At 34.5% G+C, this 20,770-nt stretch overlaps 3 protein-coding genes across 5 annotated transcripts; 2 read left to right on the forward strand and 1 right to left on the reverse strand.

Moving 5' to 3' along the window:
* Positions 1-4,603: 4,603 nt before the first annotated feature.
* On the forward strand, positions 4,604-12,699 carry LOC132167630 (probable ADP-ribosylation factor GTPase-activating protein AGD11). 3 transcript variants are annotated; one of them, XM_059578638.1, is made up of 12 exons: positions 4,604-4,690; positions 4,911-4,973; positions 5,065-5,185; positions 5,836-5,880; positions 6,964-7,044; positions 7,784-7,868; positions 8,180-8,255; positions 9,158-9,321; positions 9,403-9,637; positions 10,990-11,106; positions 11,213-11,308; positions 12,117-12,699. In XM_059578638.1, the coding sequence occupies exons 3-12, from the start codon at positions 5,107-5,109 to the stop codon at positions 12,396-12,398; spliced, it is 1,260 nt and encodes a 419-aa protein (XP_059434621.1). In that variant the 5' UTR covers positions 4,604-4,690; positions 4,911-4,973; positions 5,065-5,106; the 3' UTR covers positions 12,399-12,699. The 3 variants fall into 3 exon arrangements, with proteins under 3 accessions (XP_059434621.1, XP_059434623.1, XP_059434622.1); XM_059578640.1 differs by lacking the exon at positions 6,964-7,044; XM_059578639.1 differs by lacking the exon at positions 4,604-4,690 and having other exon boundaries at positions 4,843-4,973.
* A 594-nt stretch (positions 12,700-13,293) lies between these two features.
* Positions 13,294-14,749, forward strand: LOC132185414 (uncharacterized protein At5g39865). Its single transcript, XM_059599194.1, has one exon. The coding sequence runs from the start codon at positions 13,591-13,593 to the stop codon at positions 14,371-14,373; it is 783 nt and encodes a 260-aa protein (XP_059455177.1). The 5' UTR covers positions 13,294-13,590; the 3' UTR covers positions 14,374-14,749.
* A 2,703-nt stretch (positions 14,750-17,452) lies between these two features.
* On the reverse strand, positions 17,453-20,018 carry LOC132163777 (protein SENSITIVITY TO RED LIGHT REDUCED 1). Its single transcript, XM_059574155.1, has 2 exons — positions 19,809-20,018; positions 17,453-18,454 (listed from the first exon to the last, which is right to left on the reverse strand). The coding sequence occupies exon 2, from the start codon at positions 18,395-18,397 to the stop codon at positions 17,573-17,575; it is 825 nt and encodes a 274-aa protein (XP_059430138.1). The 5' UTR covers positions 18,398-18,454; positions 19,809-20,018; the 3' UTR covers positions 17,453-17,572.
* Between the last annotated feature and the right edge of the window lie 752 nt (positions 20,019-20,770).

Consider the following 20,770-nt stretch of genomic DNA (forward strand, 5'->3'; position numbering starts at 1 on the left):
TAGTATGGGGGTGGCTGAAGCACCCCCATGGCATAAGGGGGTGGTTCGGCCACCCCGTTGGGTTAAACCTTTAAAAAAAAATTGAGGGTTTGGCCCAACCACCCCCTTGGCCTAAGGGGGTGCTTCGGCAACCCCCATACCGGCCGTTTGGGGGTGGCCGGCCACCCCGTTTGGCCTGGGGTGGTTCGGCCACCCTAGTATATATATATATTTTGTTTTTGGTTCTTTTTTTTTGGAATTTTTTAAAAATAAAATATGTTTTTTTGGTTTTTCGTTTTCTTTTGGATTATTTTTTTCAAAAAAAGTAAACTATGACGTGGCACTTAAAAACTCAGGTACCACGCCACGTGGCACCCACGTGTAAGGGTGACGTGACATTCCGTTAAAAAATTTAACAAAATCTTGACAGAAGTACCAAGTATGTTTATTAGCTTATTACATCTACTATTTGCGATATTTTTAAAAATTCAGGTGACTATTTGATTTTGGTGCAAACCACAGGTACTTAGCCACTGTAATTGGTTTTACGGATATACTAAAATACAAGCAAAGACTAAAACCTTCACAAATACACACTTCATATTGAAATTGGGGCAATGTTGCAGCTGTTTTAAAATGTTCGCAACCTTTAACTTTATCTATAAAGCTGCAGCTCCTTCATCAACTTCTGAGAAATAAGAAAGTGGGTTGGGAGGTGAAGACGGATAGAACGAGGTAATGGCAAGTTTATTTGCTTGCACATTAAGGAGGAAAAGGATAAGTAATTTCATCATCACCGTTATAAGTTTTCTAACCATCTTTTTTCTCACACTTTAAAGACTTTCTTATTTTGAAGTTTAATTCGAAATGATAATTAAGGCTTAAACCCTTGCATTTATATGCAAGTGAATGATTAGACCCCGCCACTTAATAGTTCTTTTTTCTTTCTTTTTTTAAGTATTACATTTCTTAGTAAAGTGACTTTTGGTTAGAGCAAATTAATGTTTTAAGATCATATTTAAGTTCACATGTGACTTTTAGCAAAACTAAAGTATACATTAATACATGTAAGAGTGCAATTCAATAAACAAGTGAAGATGGATGACTAAATAATTAAGAGGTATTATATCAATGCATCCATTCGAAAGGTTTTGATATATTAGCTCGAAAAGCACGATAAACACTTTCTTTAAGAACAGATAAAATTTGAATTGTTTGGAAAGACATTATTTATTTTTTTATTTTTAATATTAAAGACACTACACAAAAGGCTTTGTTTATAGAAAATAAAAATTACATAAGATAATGGAATTTTACAAATTATGAAAAGACATCTTAAGCAAATAGAATAGACCAGCTTCATCATAGTAAAATACATGCCTTACTTTTAATGGGAAAAAAATGTATTGATTCAATGTTTAAGCAATAGAAAATTCTATGTTGCGCAATATTGCCTTGAATAAAATTTTATTTAAATGGAGAATTGTTATAAAATAGTAATTTTTGACCGAGTAGCATGAATGAGTTAAGTGGCTTTATTTATTTATTTATTTTTATTCAATTAGAAAAAGAAACATGTCCCCTGGCTAGGTTTGTAAGTCTCCAATGAGTAATTCTTATAAGAATTTATCCAAACTTGGAAGGGTCAATTTTTGTTTGCATTAATATTGTTTTAAAGAAAGTTTTATTTAAATTAGGAGCTATTTAAGAGCGACAACATTTCATAGAATAAGATATATCATACGTTAAATGGTTTTTTTTTTTTTTTAAGAATTAAAAATTAAAAAATTAAAAATTTAAAAAAAAATTCTTGCTTAGAGCTCAGAAGCTTCGAAATTATTATGTAATTAGTAAAGTTATTTTTATAAAGGATCCTCTAAACCTAGAAGAGTCAATTTGCTGGGCATATGAAGCTATGAAGTGGTAGCATGCATCTAAAAGTTTCAATAGGGGCGTAATTGAGCTGAGCTTGAGCGAGCTTCGACTGTCCGAGCTCCGCTCGTTTATTTTGGAATCAAGCTCGGGCTCGAGTTTGAGCTCGACTCAAGCCTGAGATTGTTGTTTGAGTTCGGCTCAATAGTGTTGAATCCCTGTTTGAGCTCGAGCTCGGGCTCGACTATTCTAGCCGGAACCCATATCAAGAACACATCACAAAATCTCAACCTAAATCAAACGTAGGTGAAATCTTACCCAACCAATGTGATTTTTCTTTTATAAACAATGGGCGTAAAGAAAATACACATGAAAGGCTAAGATTTTAGCTCACAACAACCCATGGTTGGAAACCCCTCATCTTTGGCTTCATCGTCTTCTTCTTTCAACCATCGCAATTTCTGCATCTCGATCTCTCTTGCAATCTCTGCATCTCGGTCTCTCTCTATCATGTATTTGAGTTTGATTGAGACCAATTAGCAAGAAGCAGTAGATGCGGCGAGGGTTTTGGTATGACTGTATGAGTAAAAGTGGAGAGATGAGGAAATGAAAGAAATGGATGGGTGCAAGCTCGCAAGGCTTGGAGATTGAAACATTGTAGCATTTTCGAGGCGATGTGTCAGCTGTTGAGGCTGATTGCTGCAGTCGTGAGCAATTTTTGCGAAACAGTTGGCAAAATCAAAGGCTCTGAAACTTTCGTATTCTAACACTTAAACATAAATGCAATTTTAAGATTTCCATAAATAATGAGATTTATGGAAGGGAATCAACCAATCAGGAAATGAGATTTTATAGGCTATAATAAACACAGTATAAAATCCCATGTAAGTCTGGTGTGTAAATTAAGACCAAAATAAATGCAATTTTAAGATTTTAATGAATAATGAGATTTATGGGAGGCAATGAGCCAATTAGGAAATGCAATTTTATAGGATTTAATAAACACAATATAAAATCCCATGTAAATCTGGTGAGCAAATTAAGACCAAAATAAATGCAATCTTAAGATTTTAATGAATAATGAGATTTATGGGAGGGGATCAGCCAATCATAAAAATACATAATTAATTATTTGTTACTCAATTTATATATATATATATATATATATATACACGAGCTTATACAAGTTTGCTCACGAGCTTAGTCGAGTTAAGCCAAGCTTGCTTTATTTAATATTCGAGCCAAAATTCGTGTTCACGAAATGTTTCATTTAATATTCGAGTCGAGTATGAGCCGAGCCGAGCTCGCTCATGAGCGACTTGCTCTCTTAACACCCTTAAGTTTCAATATATTGAATGAAAGCACCCGAATAAATAGACTACCAATAAGAAACAAGAAAATAAAAAATAGCAAACAAAATGATAGTCCAATTAGCTTTGACCCGACCCGGCTACTAGTTACCATTTTTGCGTGTTGTCGGCACGAAGACAAAAATGGTGGCTAGTGGTTACGACTTACGTGCACAACAGTCACTATGCAACTGTATTTGCACGCGCCAACACCATTAGAACTCTCTCACGCGCCATTAACTGGCCAACAACCCCCTTTATCCCCTCTTGGTTTTTCTATAATGATTGACAATTTGGCACATCAATATTTATAATTTTTTAAATATAATAAAATGTGATAGAGGAAAAAAACCATTTGTTAGATGTTAGAAAGGCATGTTTGGGTGTGTGTCTGAGAGGTTTAAAAGTGCATTTAACACTTAAAAAGTCTATTTAAAAAAAAAAAAGTACATGTTCGGTAAAAGAAATTGAAAACACTTTTAAGGGTTCAAAAAACCTATTTTTTTTATCCTTTAAAAGTTTATGTATCTTTTAAAATTACCAGTAAATTTGGAATAAATTATTTTAGAATTTTGATTAAATTCATCATTAAGTCCATCTATCTCCAAACAAAACCAAAAAGCCCATTTGACTCCGGAATTATTTATCCAATCTTCCCTTTTTGTTAGTGGATTAAAATTTGTTATGTTTTTGAAGTTTTTCCTAGATTATAATTTTACAAATGGAACCGATTGGAAATTGCCTTTTATTATTCAAATATTTGTGATATCTATGATACACGAATAGGAAAATGCTATGTGTTTTTTTAGTGTTCTCCTGGTGTTCTCATAATTGTGATGTGACTTTTAAAATCACCAATAGATTAAAAGTTAATAACAATAATATCAAATTCAATGATAATTTTAAAAACCACATTACAATAAAAAAACACCAGGAGAACACTAAAAGAACACCTACTATTTCCAACACAAATATATGGATTGTATCCTAAGGAAGAAATCTCATATCTAGAGTTTAACTATATTTATAAATTTGTTGCTTATGTTGTTCCTTTTTTGGTTCATTGCTATAATTTCAATGATTATGTAGTTCATTATAGGAAAAAAAAAATTCTAAATATTAAATTAATAAATATAATTATTTATTTTTTAAAACAAATAATTATCAAAATTAAAGAAATTATAGATGATATATAATTGATGAAAATAAATGGTGAAAGAGGTGTACCATGTAAAGTTAGTTTATGTTTACGCTCCAAAAAAGCGCGTGGGGATAACTCTAGCTGAATGTTTATTGGCCAATCAAAGAATCAACCACCAGAACCGTATCATTCCCCAAAATTCCGATTCTCCAATCTTTTGACTTTATTTTTTCATGGCACTCACATTCTATTCATATTAAAAAATAAAACAATTTTTTAAAGAATAAATACAAATAAAAAAAATAAAATAAGGCAAAAAAAAGGGGGAAAAATCCACTGCAGATTCCTGGTATAGATCCCTTCTGTTTTTCCTGGATTATCCATTTTCTCGTATATGCATGATCCCAAAGCTTGAGTTTTTTTTTTTTTTTTTTTTCAGCCAACGTATATTTTTCTCAATTTTGATGGGTATTTAGCTGGTTTGCTCGTTCATGAACAATATGTTGTATTTCTCACCAAAATGTTTGATTCTTGGCTTTTCTTTTGAGTACCCATTTCGTTTCGTGCAGGAAGGAAGCTGACAGGAACACCCTTTTTCATTCAGATTATTTTGCAATCAAATATTTCAATTTGTAAGAGATAAATACCCTTTTTTTTTTCTTTTTATGTCCTGGAAAGTTTCTAAATTTGGGTTGTCTGTAACACCCGTGTCATTGGATGCAGAGAAGAAAATGATAAGGTGGGTGTTCTCAAATAGCAGTTTTCATGATTTCGTTTGAAAATATTGGTGGCATGGAGATGTCTACCCAGCGAGAGATTAATTCCGATCCCAATAATGTTTCGGGTATATTTCTATTTTTATTTTCACCAAGGAAGATATTATGCAGAACAGTCTTAGTCATTGATGGAATGTTTTGTTTCACTTTTGTTTTTTTTTTCATTTTAAGGAAATAATAATGTGTTAGAGAACTTAGTGACGTTTCAGGTATTTTAAATTTTTTTCCCCAATGAAGATATTATGCAGAATTGTCTTAATTATATTATGGAATGTTTTGTTTCACTTTTGTCTTTTGTCATTATAAGTAAATAAATTTTGTGTTAAGAGAACTTAGTGATGGTGATAGCAAAGCATGAATCTTTCTGCAGTATGCTAAAGTCATCAGGAGGCAAAATTATAGTAACATCCAGACAATACTAGTAAATTAGCCAAAAAAAGAAAAGAAAAGAAAAGAAAAGAAAGTAATGAATTGGTTGCATAAAAAATTTTTGAAACTGAAAGTATGTGTTGATTAAAATTTTGCTTTTGAATTTTTTTAGTTTGATAAATACTAGTAAGGTTATTCTTGTAAAAAGGAGCACCTTGTCTGAGAGGATAAAATGAAGATAGCATGTGGTTAATATATGAAGGGTTGAGAAAGTGATTTAACTTAGATTATTCTTGGCTTTATCTTTGTTTTGGTTAACCTATTTTCTTTCTCCACCTTTTTTCATTAGGTAAAAGTGAAGCCAGGTTCCACTCCAACTCCAAGGTGGCTACAAGTAATTACCAGTACATATGGGGCTTTGTCTTGGGGTTTTAGCTGAAAATGTTTTGCGCATAATTCTTTTTTCCTCTCTTTTTGCTTCCCATATAGATATTAAACATTGATCTTAATTATTTCTTAAAGAAAAAGTCAATGGGCCATCATTAGATTCCCAAACTTACAAATGCAATTCTTTGCTTGTATAAATGGTAGTCAATAATCATTAAATTGCCAAACTGAAGGACCTAATATAATACAGCGCCGATGGTCCATCAGTGTAAAATCCTTTCAATTCATCTGCATACCCTATGAAGTGTCTTGGGATGATTCTTCCTCTAACGATGGAACATATAGTTGGTAGGTTCTTGATCTTAAGGGGGTTCAAGCGAGTCGTTCATGAAGGTCAAAAAATTATGGTATAAGTTAGCAGTCTAGAATTTGAAATCATGCCTCCTCAGGTTTTTGCTCTCCTAGTGGCAAAGATGATGTTTGTTTGTTTGATGTTTCTCAAAAGCCGCATTGATCATATCGAGGTGATATGACAAGAAGTCTAGTAGAATGACCCCTAAAGATAATGAGTAGTACTTTCCAGAGTATTTGCAAGAAATTTCCAAAACAGGATAAATGGGATAGTTTCAGCTATACTTGAAAAAAATTGATGAAATCTGCTCGAGGACATTCACTGCTCTGCTCATATGTTCAATCTTGTTCAATCCAAGAAGACTGCACTTCTTGATGCTTCTTCTTTTCCAGTTTCAGTTGTGGGACCTTATGAAACTTTATACTCACCTCATTTTTTAATAATATGATCAATTTTTGTACCCAAACACAAAATCATTTTCTTTTGCTTTTGATGATCGTTTGGGAAGGTGCGCTCTACCAACATATGAGTAAGCTTCTTAGATTTTCTCATGCTACAGCATCTTGATGCTTATTGTTAATCTCCATGATTGCTTAATGCTAATCAGTTTTTAGTAGCATTTACTTTTTTGATACCAAACATAGCTTCCCTTTGGTGCAGAACTTTATGGTGTGACTTTCCTGTTCTTGCCAACTTTTATGATGGTCTATTATTTGATGACAAATATTCCATATGTAGGGTCAGCATCAAGCTTATATGATCTCTTATGTTTAGACACACCAAGTTGGAGTAGCGAAACAGATCGATGTTCATCTTCCAGTATGTTGAGACTTGATGTTTTAATTTCTTGTTTAATTTTGCACTAGCTTATCAACCTTTTCCTAGTCCTTGACCCATGTGGTGGTAGTTTGTGTCATTCTTAAAGTTTATCAAATTATGAATGCCAATTGGTAATTGAAATAAATGAGAAACACAAAGGCCTATCCAACAAATTAAGAACATATTATATGGTCAGTTCCTAGCAAAGATTAGTGCTCTAGAGGTAAGTTTATTGCCACTACAAACATATTAAAGCTCCTGTTCCTCCTCCAAATCTTAGCTTTTCAAATGGGAGGTCAGGTATTTATTCTTTCACCGGATGTTTATGAAATTCTTGGTTCAAGGTCAAAGTACACTTTATTGGTATTCACCAGTGAAATTCATGTCCTATTCATAGATATGGGCTATCAAAATCATGCAATTATTTTGATCATGAGTCTAGCTCATACACTGATATGATATTTACCAAACTAGATGATTATTCATGTCATATTATCTCCAAAATCTGAATTATTCCTTTCACTGAATGATTTTTATTCTTACACAACTTTCTGGCCAAAAATTTTGATAGCTTGCTTTCTTGTATGTACTCTTCATAAAGTACTTAAATGCTTTGATGTTTGATCTGCAACTCTGTGTATAGGAAATGATATCTCCTTCGGTGTCTTCTAAACAAATCGCTTGATAAAGTTCAAGCAGCAATGTCTGACTTTCGCAACTTGTATTTTTTATTAACTAGGTCCGCAACTAAGACTGGAGAGTCTGTTACATCAATCTGGTAATAGGTTCTGTGCAGATTGTGGAACTCCAGATCCAAAATGGGTGTAAGTTATCATATCTTGAGTAAATAGGATTAATAATGTCATTGCCAATGAATCTTTTATGCCCCTCTTCCTGAAAAGACCGCTTTCTCTCTCTCTCTCTGTGAAGTCTTTTGTTGTCATTATTTTTTAAAATTAAGGCATTATTTCATGGTATTATTTTGAGCGATGCAATTGTTCAGCATACATATCTATTGATTTCTCACTAATCTACACAGAAGGAAAACTGCTCATACTGTTTAGTCAAGTTTATTATGGGCAAATGAATAGCTTATATTTACTTAATTCATAATTGTTCATCTGGTCATTGTCAGATCCTCAAATCTGGGAGTATTTATTTGTATCAAGTGTTCTGGTGTACATAGAAGCCTTGGCGTGCAGATTTCAAAGGTATAGTTTCCAATTATGCTCCTTGACACAGTCTTGTAAAACAAAATTTCATGAGTACAGATTATATAACCTTGTATTGGCACTATCTTTCCACTTTGAGGCCTTCAAAATTTGATTGAGTAGGTCTTTTACTTCTTTATAGAACTTGAAAGAGAGACATCGGTGATATAGATGTTATCAAGCCAGAATCACCATCCATAATCCACAAGGCTTATAACAACTACTTGATGTTGTCTTTATGGTATGACTCAGAAGGGTTTCAGATAATTATTATCAGCTCGTCTTAACACATTGTATAATAATGCCAAATTTGTGCTGGGCCAACTAGAAGCAGCATTGGGGCCTGCATCCTGCTATTAACTTTAGCTGGATATAGTTGCTGGTAGAGAAACCTATCTTATTATCTAAAGACTAATCTTGATTCTTCAAGATTTCCTGCCTTGTCGATACTTTTCCCAAAGGACTGTCTTTGGTGACACACTTTGCTACCTTGAATTCTCTCTCTCTGTCTCTCTAAGTGTGTGCCAAGGGAAGTAAAAAAATTTCAGAGCTCATTTATAACAAAGAAGCTTAAATATAACTGCCCATTGAAGAAAGAAATATCACAAGAACACTTTGAGGAATTGACAAATTTGAGCAGATTCAAAATTTCTTTGTTTCTGCATTGAATCCTCATGTGTGGGAGGATCCCTAGCAGGTTAGGAGGGTAAGTAAAGTCATTTTACCGGGTAACAACTCTGGTAGCTTGACATGTAGTGTATCAAATTTTAATCAGAGATATGTAGGGTTTTGGTAGGATTTCAATTGCAGATTTCAACTAAGGTAGCTATACTCTCTCTCGCCTCTCTCCTTCTGTTGAAGTTTGGAATTGGATGTTCTAATTCAATCCAAAAATGTACCAGGTTCTATCAGTGAAGCTAGATGAATGGACAGATGAACAAGTCGATAATTTGGAAACTCTGGGTGGAAATATTGCAGTTAACCAGAAGTATGAAGCTTGCATCCCAAATAACCTTGAAAAACCAAAACCAGATTCTTCTATAGAGGAACGATCGGATTTTATTAGGTAATGCTAATACAATACTTGTCATACTTTTGAATGAGAGACATTTACTATTCTGAACCAGAAACATTGTTGAACACTCAGGAGAAAATATGAGATGCTAGAATTTTCGGATTCCAATGACCAGCTGTTCTGCCCCTTCCCGTCGACTCATAAAAGGAGTTCATCATCCCCAAGCAGTTCTTTAAGCATTTTCTTTGCACATGACAAGAAACAATTCGAGAAACAAGCAACTAGAACTCGTATTGGGCAGGCATTTCGTAACAGCTGGGCAAGAAAAGACTCTGAGCACAAGGCCTCTAAGAAGTGCAATCTATTGGTAACGACTTTTTCATTTGGTTAATTTCTGTTTTTATCAGGTATATGCAGATGTTTAAGTGCACTTTCTTTTTCTTTTTTTGTCTTTGGAGCTGGCTATGGATATAAAATATGCTACTGGAAATTGTGTTTTCTTTCTAATATTGTTTGATTGAAGAATTAGATTTGATGCTTTTTGAACTCCAAAGAATTCCTTCGAAAGAGGCATGGAAACATTATACATCCTCGGACCATGCACAAGCACATTGAATTTTCTGTTTTGCTTGCAAGTGATAACATGTAGGCTGTTTAGAACAATTTGTTTATAGAAAAGTTCAAATGTATCTGCACCTACACAAACACAGGAAGGAGGAAGTCAAGGAAACATTATTGAACAGAAGGTTAAATAAATGTCAGTCATATACACTACAATTGTTTGTGTAACTGTGTATGTTTGTCTGTAGAATATAAGCACAGCCCAATCGAGTAGTTCAAGTTCCACACTTGCTCAAGACATTTGTGACAAACTAATGCTACAATTTGGTGGAGTTGGAGGGAAATGTCTGAATATATATACTATTGATAAAACCGTATCTGTAGCAATGAGATACACTTGTTCTTCCTTCAAGTGATAAAGGAGTGATTAAAGAAGTCTATGCTCTACATTGTCTATAAGGACTATAAGTATTGGCTCATCACATTGGTGTATGGGGAAGTAAGAGGTCACACAAAAGTTTGTGAACTACAAAAATGAGCCAAAATTGGATTGTTTCACACTAGCACTTCTGTGAATGATTGCTCTGTTGGAATTTAATATCCTGTTTTCACGTATGCAAAAATTGTTCATCCCTAGAGGAAACGAAAAGAGGAAATTCATTAAATTTTCATATTTTCCTGTAATTGTTTGTCAAGGAGAGAGAAAAGAAAGCATAAGGGAAAATATATCAGCACATTGCTCTTAGCGTCATCCGAAAATATCTCTAAAATAGGTGAGATTTGGAGAGAAAATTTGGCTGTGAGAACTAAATGACATTAAACTTTATTTCATTCTTCTTCTTTTTTGGTAAGTAATGCAAATTCATTAAAAGTGTAGAGGGCCGCAACCTAGTAAACATTTTCTTCGGAAGACCAAACAATGGAACAAGATATAAGTTTTCATTCTTTTGTTTTTTGGTCCCATCTTTTCTATTCTTTTTCTTTTTCTTTTTTTTGTTAATATTATCTTGTAGAAAACTGAATGTGAACCAGCAGTTATTTTATATCACAAGTTGAAAAAAAGAAAAAAAAAAGGACATTAAAAATGTACTTGCTAATTTCAAAATTTGAGTTTGATATGGATGCTAAATCTTATTTCTTCAAATGAACTGTTTATAGGCAGGTATGGTTGAATTCATTGGATTGATTAAGGTCAATGTGGTTAAAGGCACCAATCTAGCTATTAGGGATGTGATGACTAGTGATCCTTATGTCATCATTGCGTTGGGTAATCAAGTGAGCCTCTTCTCCTTATCTGTGACATTATTATCGTTGTATTTTACTAACCAATGGATTCAACCATGTTTATAATATAATTTTTCCATATATATATTTATCGCAGTCGGTAAAGACACGTGTCATCAAGAGCAACCTGAATCCAGTATGGAATGAAAGTCTAATGCTGTCAATTCCTGAAAACATTCCTCCTCTAAAATTGGTAAGTAAGATGCTTTGGTGGGAAATCATTAAACACACACACACACACAATATAGGATCAAATATTAGACCGCCCCCTTGGGAACCATTCTTGTGCAAATCTTGGTCGGAGTTGCTCTCTTTTCTTCTATTTGTAGACCAATTGATCCTTTCCTAGATAGAAAATGTCCTGCAGATGCCATTTGCATGCTGATCTTGTAAGGCAATCTTAGGAAGGATAAAAGTTTCTTATGTAACCAATAAAAGCGAAGCTTTATGACAAGTTTTGTTTTGTCACCAAATATGAGTGAAGCTTCTAGGCAGGATTATCTTTTCTTAGGGTTTAATATTGGTAAAAATCTTGGGGCTGTCAAATGCAAGCATGTTGTCACAATTCTTGGAAGGTTAAGACGGTATCTTGATCTCTCCATCTTTGGACCCTGCATAGGTAGAATGCACACTGAGTAATATTTTTTAGTTCTTTTAAGCCAATCATTTTCAATTGCTGAGGACCTAATTAGATGAAGATTCTTTTCTTCTTGATTCTCTCGAAAGTGCCTCCTTAAAAATCCATAATTTCATTGAAATCTACTTCAAAGGCCTGGAGTATATGGAGGTAAAGTAAAACAAATCTTGAAAACATTATAGTTTACCACCACCCTCCTGCTCCTCCCCCAAGAGTTTGTTCCTCTATGCCACCATCATATCATAGACGAATGAACGTCTTTCTGTAAAAACACGAAATAATTTCTGGTTTATTTGCGTTCTTATCATGTTACTAGCAACGTTTAATCATTTTTATTAGCCTTTTTTGGGAACGGTTTATGCAGCTTGTTTACGACAAGGATACGTTCTCAACCGACGATTTTATGGGTGAGGCTGAGATTGACATTCAACCCCTGGTTGTCGCCGCCAAAGCCCATGAGAGCTCCACGAACAAGAAGTCAATGCAGCTTGGGAAGTGGTTAGCAAGCAAGGATAACACCCTATTAAAAGATAGTATCATCAGCCTAGTAGATGGCATGGTCAGACAGGAAATCAGTCTCAGACTGCAGAATGTTGAGAGAGGTGTGCTGGAGATTCATCTCGAGTGTGTTCCTCTAACTCAATAGCAGCCACAATTATAAGTTAATGGCTACAATTCTAATGCTCTTTTCTTCCCCAATAGCCTGGTCAAGTGTATTCCCGATTCAGAAAAAAATGGAAGCTTTAAATTGATTAGTTTTTTTGAAGTAATAGCGCAAATATGCCTACTACTTTTCTTGAGTTGTTACATGTTATGCTTGTATATTGTTATCCTTGTTTCATTTGGCGACAACGAGGAATTATATGAATTTTGTGGATCGATTTGTATTTATTTCAACAAGCATGGTTCTATAAAACACACTAGCCAATTATATGTTTGTCCTCCTATCAATATTGACTGAGTTTCATTTATTCTCTTATTATACAGTATTGAAATTATTTGTAGGCCAACAAATCTATAACATCTTTTAAAAACGACTTTAATTACTTGAGTGAAATAACCTTTTTTTCAACAAATAATAAAACATAATAATAACAAAGTTTATCATATTTTCTATGATTTGGTAAATATTTTACCCCAATATATATATTAAAAAAAAATCCAAAACATATAAACCCTAAATTTCTATATGATAAGGCCGAGATAGAGAAGATCAATTCATCTTAAAAAATTAAAAAAAAAAAAAAAAAATACAAAGCAATGATTAAAATAAAAAGGTCTAACCGCGTCTTTAATTCAAAGTAGAAAAAGAAAAAGAAAAAAAAAACGAAGAATAGTCAGACCTTTAGCAGGCAGGAGGAACACACCTCTCATTCTCTCAATCAATCCCTAAATAGTCGGTTGCCGTATTATAATTAATTATATTATTAATTAACTACTAAAAGCTTTTTGAAAGCCCGCGCACACTCTTCTCTCTCTCTCTACGTGGAGACATATATAAATATATATATATATATATATACAACGAAAAAATGCTTGCTTTGCAGGTACGTATCTTGAATCCTCAAAAAGCGAGCCTTGAGAGCCGTCCAGCTCTGGAAACCGAAAGCATCCACCTAAAACAACATCATTTTGATAACAACACCAAAACCCAAAATTCAAAACAAAAAACAACCAACGAACAAACAAACCCTCAAAATCTCGATCTCTCCGCCGTCACCGTCACCGCCACCGAGACCGCCACTCACGCATCCAACGGCCACGGTCGTCGCGATCACTCCACCGCCGTTAGATCGTCGTTTCTTGGCATTTCTGGGCCGAATTTGGGTTGTTGTTCGATGGCAGAATTCGAAAATAACGTGGAATTCTCCGGCAAATCCAAGCCTTCCTCCTCCTTGTTCTTCAACCGCTCGCTTACCTTGCGCGCGCCACTGAAACCCTACCTCCAGGCTGGTCTGGAACGAACTGCGTCCGGTCCGTTGAAGCGATTCTACAACCCCATGGAATCGGTCCGGTCTGCCGGGAATTCCATCAAAGGTAAGGTCAAGCAGCTCTGCAGTATCTTTGAGACCCCGAAAAGCCCCGAGGAACCGAAATTCAAGCTCAAAGCGGCTCCGAAATCGGTCGAATCGGTTCCGGATATTTCCTCTACGATCCGGTTATCCGGCACGGAGGACCGGATCGTGGTGTACTTAACGAGTTTGCGCGGGATTCGGAGGACCTACGAGGACTGTTACGCGGTGCGGATGATATTTCGGGGATTTCGGGTGTGGGTCGACGAGCGGGACGTGTCGATGGACTCGGCGTACCGGAGGGAGCTCCAGAGCGTGTTGGGAGAGAAGAATGTGACTCTGCCGCAGGTCTTTGTGCGAGGGAAATACCTGGGTGGCGCTGAAATGATCAAACAGCTATTCGAAATTGGCGAAATGGGGAAAATTCTTCAAGGGTTTCCGGTTCGGGAACCTGGGTTCGTCTGCGACAGCTGCGGCGATGTGCGGTTCGTGCCGTGCACGAATTGCGATGGGAGTAGGAAGTTGTTTGATGAGGAGGAAGACAGGGTGAAGAGGTGCTTGGAGTGCAATGAGAACGGGTTGATTCGGTGCCCGGATTGCTGTTCTTGAAATTGGTATTTGTTAGAATTGAAAATTTGTTGTTTTTGTTGATAAATAAATGCCTACAAAGTGTTTGATGAATTGTCTATTTGAATTCCAAAAGTGTATTTTGGATGAAAAGGGTTTGGGTCATCGGTTAAGGGACTGATGATTGTTCAACTAATCTCTTTGAACAGCATTTTGGATAATAGTGTATGTTATTTCAAAGTGCCGGTTGGGAAATGGGTTTTGGGTGTGTTTCTGAGTGTATTTGAAAATAGAGGGGAAAGGGTGTCTCCTCTTATATCCTATTGTAAATATGTTAGTAGGAGTACTATTTAATTCAAGTTTGCAAATGTTATCCAAAGATGTATCGTAATGAGAATGGGTTCGTTTTTATGCCCAATTTATTCTGTTCTTGAATGTTATTTCATGGTCAGTAGCAGTTCACTTCAATGCATGTGTATCAAGGGAATATATATTCCAGACACGATGCAATTGTTGCAGCTTGAATATGCGAACAAGAATAATGCTACACTTATTCCTACTTCTTTACACAATTTTTTCACTCATAGGTGACTTTTAAAATTATAATTATGTGATAAGTTTTTATTGGATTTTAATTTAATTGTGGTTTTAAAAGTCACTTATGAGTATGAAAAATTTGGTGTAAAGAAGTGGAAATAAGTATAGCATTACTCTCCCAACAATGTTCATATAAATGATGTGAATATGACTTTGTGGTTGCATTTGATTCTTGGTCTTTTGTTTTTTTGTTTTTTTTGTTTGTTGTTTTTTGTCTGGATCCATGGTGGTCTTGTGATTTGTTCATGATGTACTCTTATGGCATAATGAGATGAAGACAGAAACTTGTTCAGTGTTTATGTTCTATTTTATGGTTGGGAAAATCTCTTTCTTATTATTTTTTATTAAGGGAATGTAAATATTTAGTTTTAGATGCTATGCAATTAATGCAGCTTGAATATCTGAACAATGTTCGTATAAATGGTTTGATACAACTTTGTGGTTGGATTTAATACTTGTTCTTTTGTTTTGTTTTCTTTCTCTTGTCTTTTAATTTCATCATAAGAATTATTATTATTATTATTATTTTCTAATTAATGAAGCATAAGAACTTGTTTTGGTATTTATGTTCTATTATGCTTGGGAAAATGTCTCTTTTATCAAGGGAAAGTATGGGCTTATTTACGCTTTTTCACTTTCCCTTATGTTTTTGTTTTTAAAACAAAAACATTACAAGCAATCGAGAGGAGTCAACCACTTTTACCACTTTTACCTTTATGTCACGTTAGAATACTTTTACCTTTATTAACAAATGAAGTGGTACATATCTTGCGTTGAACATCTCTAGCAACAATAGGTAAAATAATTGGTAAAAAAAAATGCAACTCTTTATTATAGTTACTGTTTTTTTATACATTTTTTTAACAAATTCTTTAGCTAATCTTCTCGAAGAGTAAAAAGTTTATTATTCTTTAGCTAATCTTCTCGAAGAGTAAAAAGTTTATTATATTAGCTAAATATAGTTAATATTAAACTTTTACCTAACGAATGATGTTGATATGACCATGTGGTTGGATAAACACTTTTTTGTTTTCTTTTGTCCGGGTCCATGGTGTCTTGTGAATTCTTCATGATGTTCCACGATAGGTCATGAGATGAAGCATGAAAACTTGTTTTATTGTTTGCAAATCTATTTTGTGCTTGGGAAAACGTTTCCTCAACGAGGGATTTAAATATGAGTAAATTAATATATATATATATATATATTAAGCTCAAAAGCTTAAGCTAATGGGCTTGGATTCATTTAAATATATTAACTACTATATATATATATATATATATATATATATATAATGTGTGACACAAATCTCAAGTGAATCTCTTCTACATTGACCCAACAACAATGAAAAGTAATTATTGGCTCTGATACCAATTGTTAGGAAGAAAAACAATAGGAATCAAACAAAAGTAAGTTAATATAGAGATTAGGACACCAGTTCTAGTTTAAAGGCCTAAACTAATGAGTTTGAATTCACTTATATATATTAACCATTATTTTTTTATATATATTTTCTCAACGTGGGATACAAACCTCACAAGTGTATAAACAACAAGGTGCTTGTGGTTGTGGGCCAGGTAATGGGGTGTAGAGACCCTATCAAAAAATTTAGTTGGCAAGTGAGTGTCATTCCACAAATTTGGTTACATCACGCTAGAGATGTGGCCAAAAATACTTGTTTTTCACCAGTGCAAGTGTTTTGTCCCTACCATAATGTCCTTAAAAGAGACCATCATGTAACTCGAAGATAATTTACTCCTTCCGGTGGGATCCGGGCAGTATGCACGGTTGCTAAACATTTACTTAAATACTATAAAATGAGTAACGCTATAAACCATACTTTTATTCCATCCTATCAGCGTAACATTGCTAATCAGCCTTTAAATTTTTTTTGTGTAATTTTTTGTAACAAGGGTTGATTGGCCAAATTAGCAAGGTGAGATAATTACGAGATAAAATTGTAGTTTTTAATATTACTCTTATTTAAATGATGTGGTATCAAATTGGGGTTGAATTTGATTCTCCACTCATGTCGTTTGTAAAATGTTCACCTGCTGGGAATTTCTGCAGTCTTATGCTGCTGGCCACAACAAACAAAAGCTTCCAGAGCCCGAGATTATGATGCAGGAAAATTAGGGCCAAGTACATTTAGGAAGGAGTTAAACATATGCCATCTTATGCTTCTGGCCAGAATATCACAATATCCATGTTAGAATTAGATCAGTGCAAAGTCCTGTAAATCAATGCAATTTGGCATCATAAGAATTTATACCCATTGGATTCTATATGGAAAGGCAAAAATCCTTAAAAAGTAACAACCTATCAAGTAAGAACTCCTTCATCAATGATATCACATAAATAACAAATAGGCAGAATGAGATGAAACAAATGCACTTCCTTGTGAAGAAAGAAGAAATCAATGTTGTTGCATAAATGATAATGAAAGTTTTAAATGAGGTGGTTTCAGATATCCTGCCTTGACCTTGGCGTGTTTAGATACCCAAAACAAGTAACTCAAAACAAAAGTCAAGCAAACATGCGTTTGGATAATAATGACTTTTTCAATTTCCAATAAAATTTGGAAAGAAAGAATATGCTTCAAGCATCATCCAATTACTGAAACCAATATGATATTTTTCACCAAAATTAGATGTACTGCCGCAGCTCTGTCTCAAGAACCGGACCGAAAAAATGCCAACTTGAATCATGGAAAGCACCAAAATAGTCATCTGAAACTGTCTTGATTCTGAACTCCTTTGTAAATTGTCGAATACCCAAGATATGCCTTGCCGTATCAACAACAACTGAGTTCTTAAACTCTGAGACATGCTGCTCATATGTCTCAAAGCTATTCCCAAACAAGACTACACGATTCAACAGATCCACCCTCCAATTTGCCCGCAACAGATTGTCGTACAACTCTGCCTCACAGTGTGGCATAAAGAACATTGTCGGCTTTTGAGCACATCGCTGCCCTTGCTCATTTACTGATATAACAGAACAACCTAGGGCTTCCAATACCTGAGATTCAGTTGCAGAAAGAATAGGATCAAAAACCTCAATATCTCCAATCCAATTTAACTTTTTTTTCAACAAGATTGCAAGGCTAAGCTGCAATCGAGGGGTTTCATATGACTCAATGCTGCCTATACCATAAATTACCATTTGCATCTTTGACTCAGAATCTAAGACCCTATAAAAGTGACCCAAGATTTCTGGAGTTTGGATTTGATCCATTAAAGTATGGTAGAATGGAGAGCTCTCAATTTTATTCATGCAAATCTGCATCTTGTGTATTAACTTAGACTTTCTGATAGGATCAATTTCAAGATCACTTGGAGCCCATGGTTGTTGTTCCAAAGATCTAATTCTGGGCAAAGGTTTTCTCCTGCCACGACGGGGTAAAACAACTGTCCAGCCTCCATTTAAAGTTCGATCAGCAATGGTGAGGGTTTTTGCAGACGCTGACATTGTTGTCAAGAATCCTCTCCTCTTCTTTTATACTTATAAGCCACTTTCAGGAATATGCTGGGACAAAGTTACAAGGAAAGAATGTGAGTGGTGAGGCAGATTGGGCGGGGGGATTGGGATTCAAGGGGAATATGGAAGACACTAACAATATCATTCATCATGTGAGATATTTAACATTGCACATTATCAAAAACAATTATCTTAAAACTTTGGCTATGAACAAGTAAATTAAATTCCCTTTATTACATGTGCAATACTGCTTTTCAAGGGCGTTCACCAACAACTACAGGCATAGATACAGAAACGCTCAACATATTGCCTATGACCTCTCAGTCATGCCTCCCGGAATCTGAAATGAGGGAGGAGACAAAACGGATGGATTTGATACAGAGCTCTTATATAAACATAAGTGTGCCAACCTTAAAAAGCTTTTACTATTTTAGGAGCCAATATGTATTCCGACCTTTCAAGCAAGCATAGGATCTAATGCAAAGCTTGGTATAAAAACATTATTTACCACAATTCATGATGGTTCATTCAAATTGCGTACAAGTAAAATTAAAAGAGAAAATTTCCCTGTGGAGCAGAATAAATTCCAGCCGAAGAGTCATACTAACTAACAGCATTTTGTTCTTCTGATTTTTCTAAAAAACAAACAAACTTCAAAGGCAACAATACCAATTCACCACAAACCAAATATCAAAAAAAGGGAAAGAGGTTAACTACTTCTAGTCATAATCTTCATATATAAGAATGAGAACGGGAAAGCTACTGCTATATGAACGTGCCAGCAAGCACAAGAAGAACAAGAAGAAGAATGCTATTGATACTTGGTGCAAATGTCCGCACTTGGTCACCACCAGGAGAAATTGATGGCTAGAAAAGTCTCCCAGATTGCCGGAAATAGAACTAACTAGAGGGATTCAGAGACAACCTCAGCTTTAAGGTCTCAGAATTAAGAGTTGAGTTCTGCTATCTTAGTTGAATAAGATTAGCCTTTTGTTCTCATATGCCATTTCCTATTAACTTAAAAATTTTTGGGATAATTGATGATTTAAATTGGTATCAGAGCAATGGTCCCGAAAAATATTTCACTTATTCAAATAGAGTTTCAACTCACAGGTGCCCGGAATGGTAATTAAACAATTAAATTCACTATTTTATATTAGCATACGCTTTTGGGATAATGGGTTATTCTAGAACATAAAAAAACTAGAACAATTACAGTTCTTTCTTTAAGATATAACCAAAAACTGAGACCCCAGAAACTCAAAATCCCATCTTTCCATTTGTTCCTTTTTCTTTCTTGTATGTGTTTGCGAATATGTGATTTGCCCAGAATAAAAAAAGACTTAAAATAAACTAAATAAACAAATTAACAGCTAAAAGGGATGGGTTTTGTCGATGATACCTTATAGGCGTCAAGTAAGTTATTGCAGCCTAAAATTTGCATTCGCGGCGACGGCGACGGCGACGGCGACTGCGGCAGCGGCGGATGAGGAGGAGGAGGAAGTTAGGCGAGGCAGAGTGAGAGTGGAGAGAGGAGTTTGATCGGACCAATCGGAGCACCCATATCTGTTCTGGTTATATTTTTCTAACTAAACACACACCCAAACGAACAGGTCCGTGACTTTTCTGGTTTTTTATTTATTAATTATTTATTTGTAAATTATAATGGAAAAGTAGAAAACGACCTTTACTCATCACTCTATTTATAATCGCAACCCAAAAGTTTCAAAATTAACAATCAAACCCTCCGTTAGTTTTTTTTTTTTTCCTCATATTACAATAGGGGACGGGGGACATAGTTTAAAATAATAAAAACAAAAGGAATACAATTTACTCCTAGGGTTTTAATTTGCCCCTTTCTTAGCATTTCCTATTAAAAATGCATCATGTGATTGTTTTGTTTTTTTATTTTCTTATTATATATATGAATGGAAATATAATTATGCCCTTAAATTTATGTCTATAGACCATTTAGATCCGGCTTAACAAATATTTAGTTAAATAATACATTTTTTATTTTAACTACTTAATTTTTAAAGTACTTACATCCGATCCAACTCAACATTTTAACTGTCTACTTTCATTTAACACGAAGTTTGACCAATTTGGAGAACGAAATTCAATTATCTTTTTGGAGATTTTTTATTATAGGGTTAGCCAAATTAACCTTTTATTCTTTAGCCTTTAAAGACTTTGTTCTTATTCTTTTTATAAACAAACTTCCCCTAAGCCTACAACCCAATTTGCAAATCAAACAAGTGATCAATTTGCAAATTGATTGAGCTTATATTTTAGAACAATACAATAATTTAGAGCAATAAAATGTGTTTTTTTTTACACATGACCGCTTTGTTTGAAAGTATT

Source organism: Corylus avellana, chromosome ca1 (genome assembly GCF_901000735.1).
Source record: "Corylus avellana chromosome ca1, CavTom2PMs-1.0".
NCBI classification, from domain to species: domain Eukaryota; kingdom Viridiplantae; phylum Streptophyta; class Magnoliopsida; order Fagales; family Betulaceae; genus Corylus; species Corylus avellana.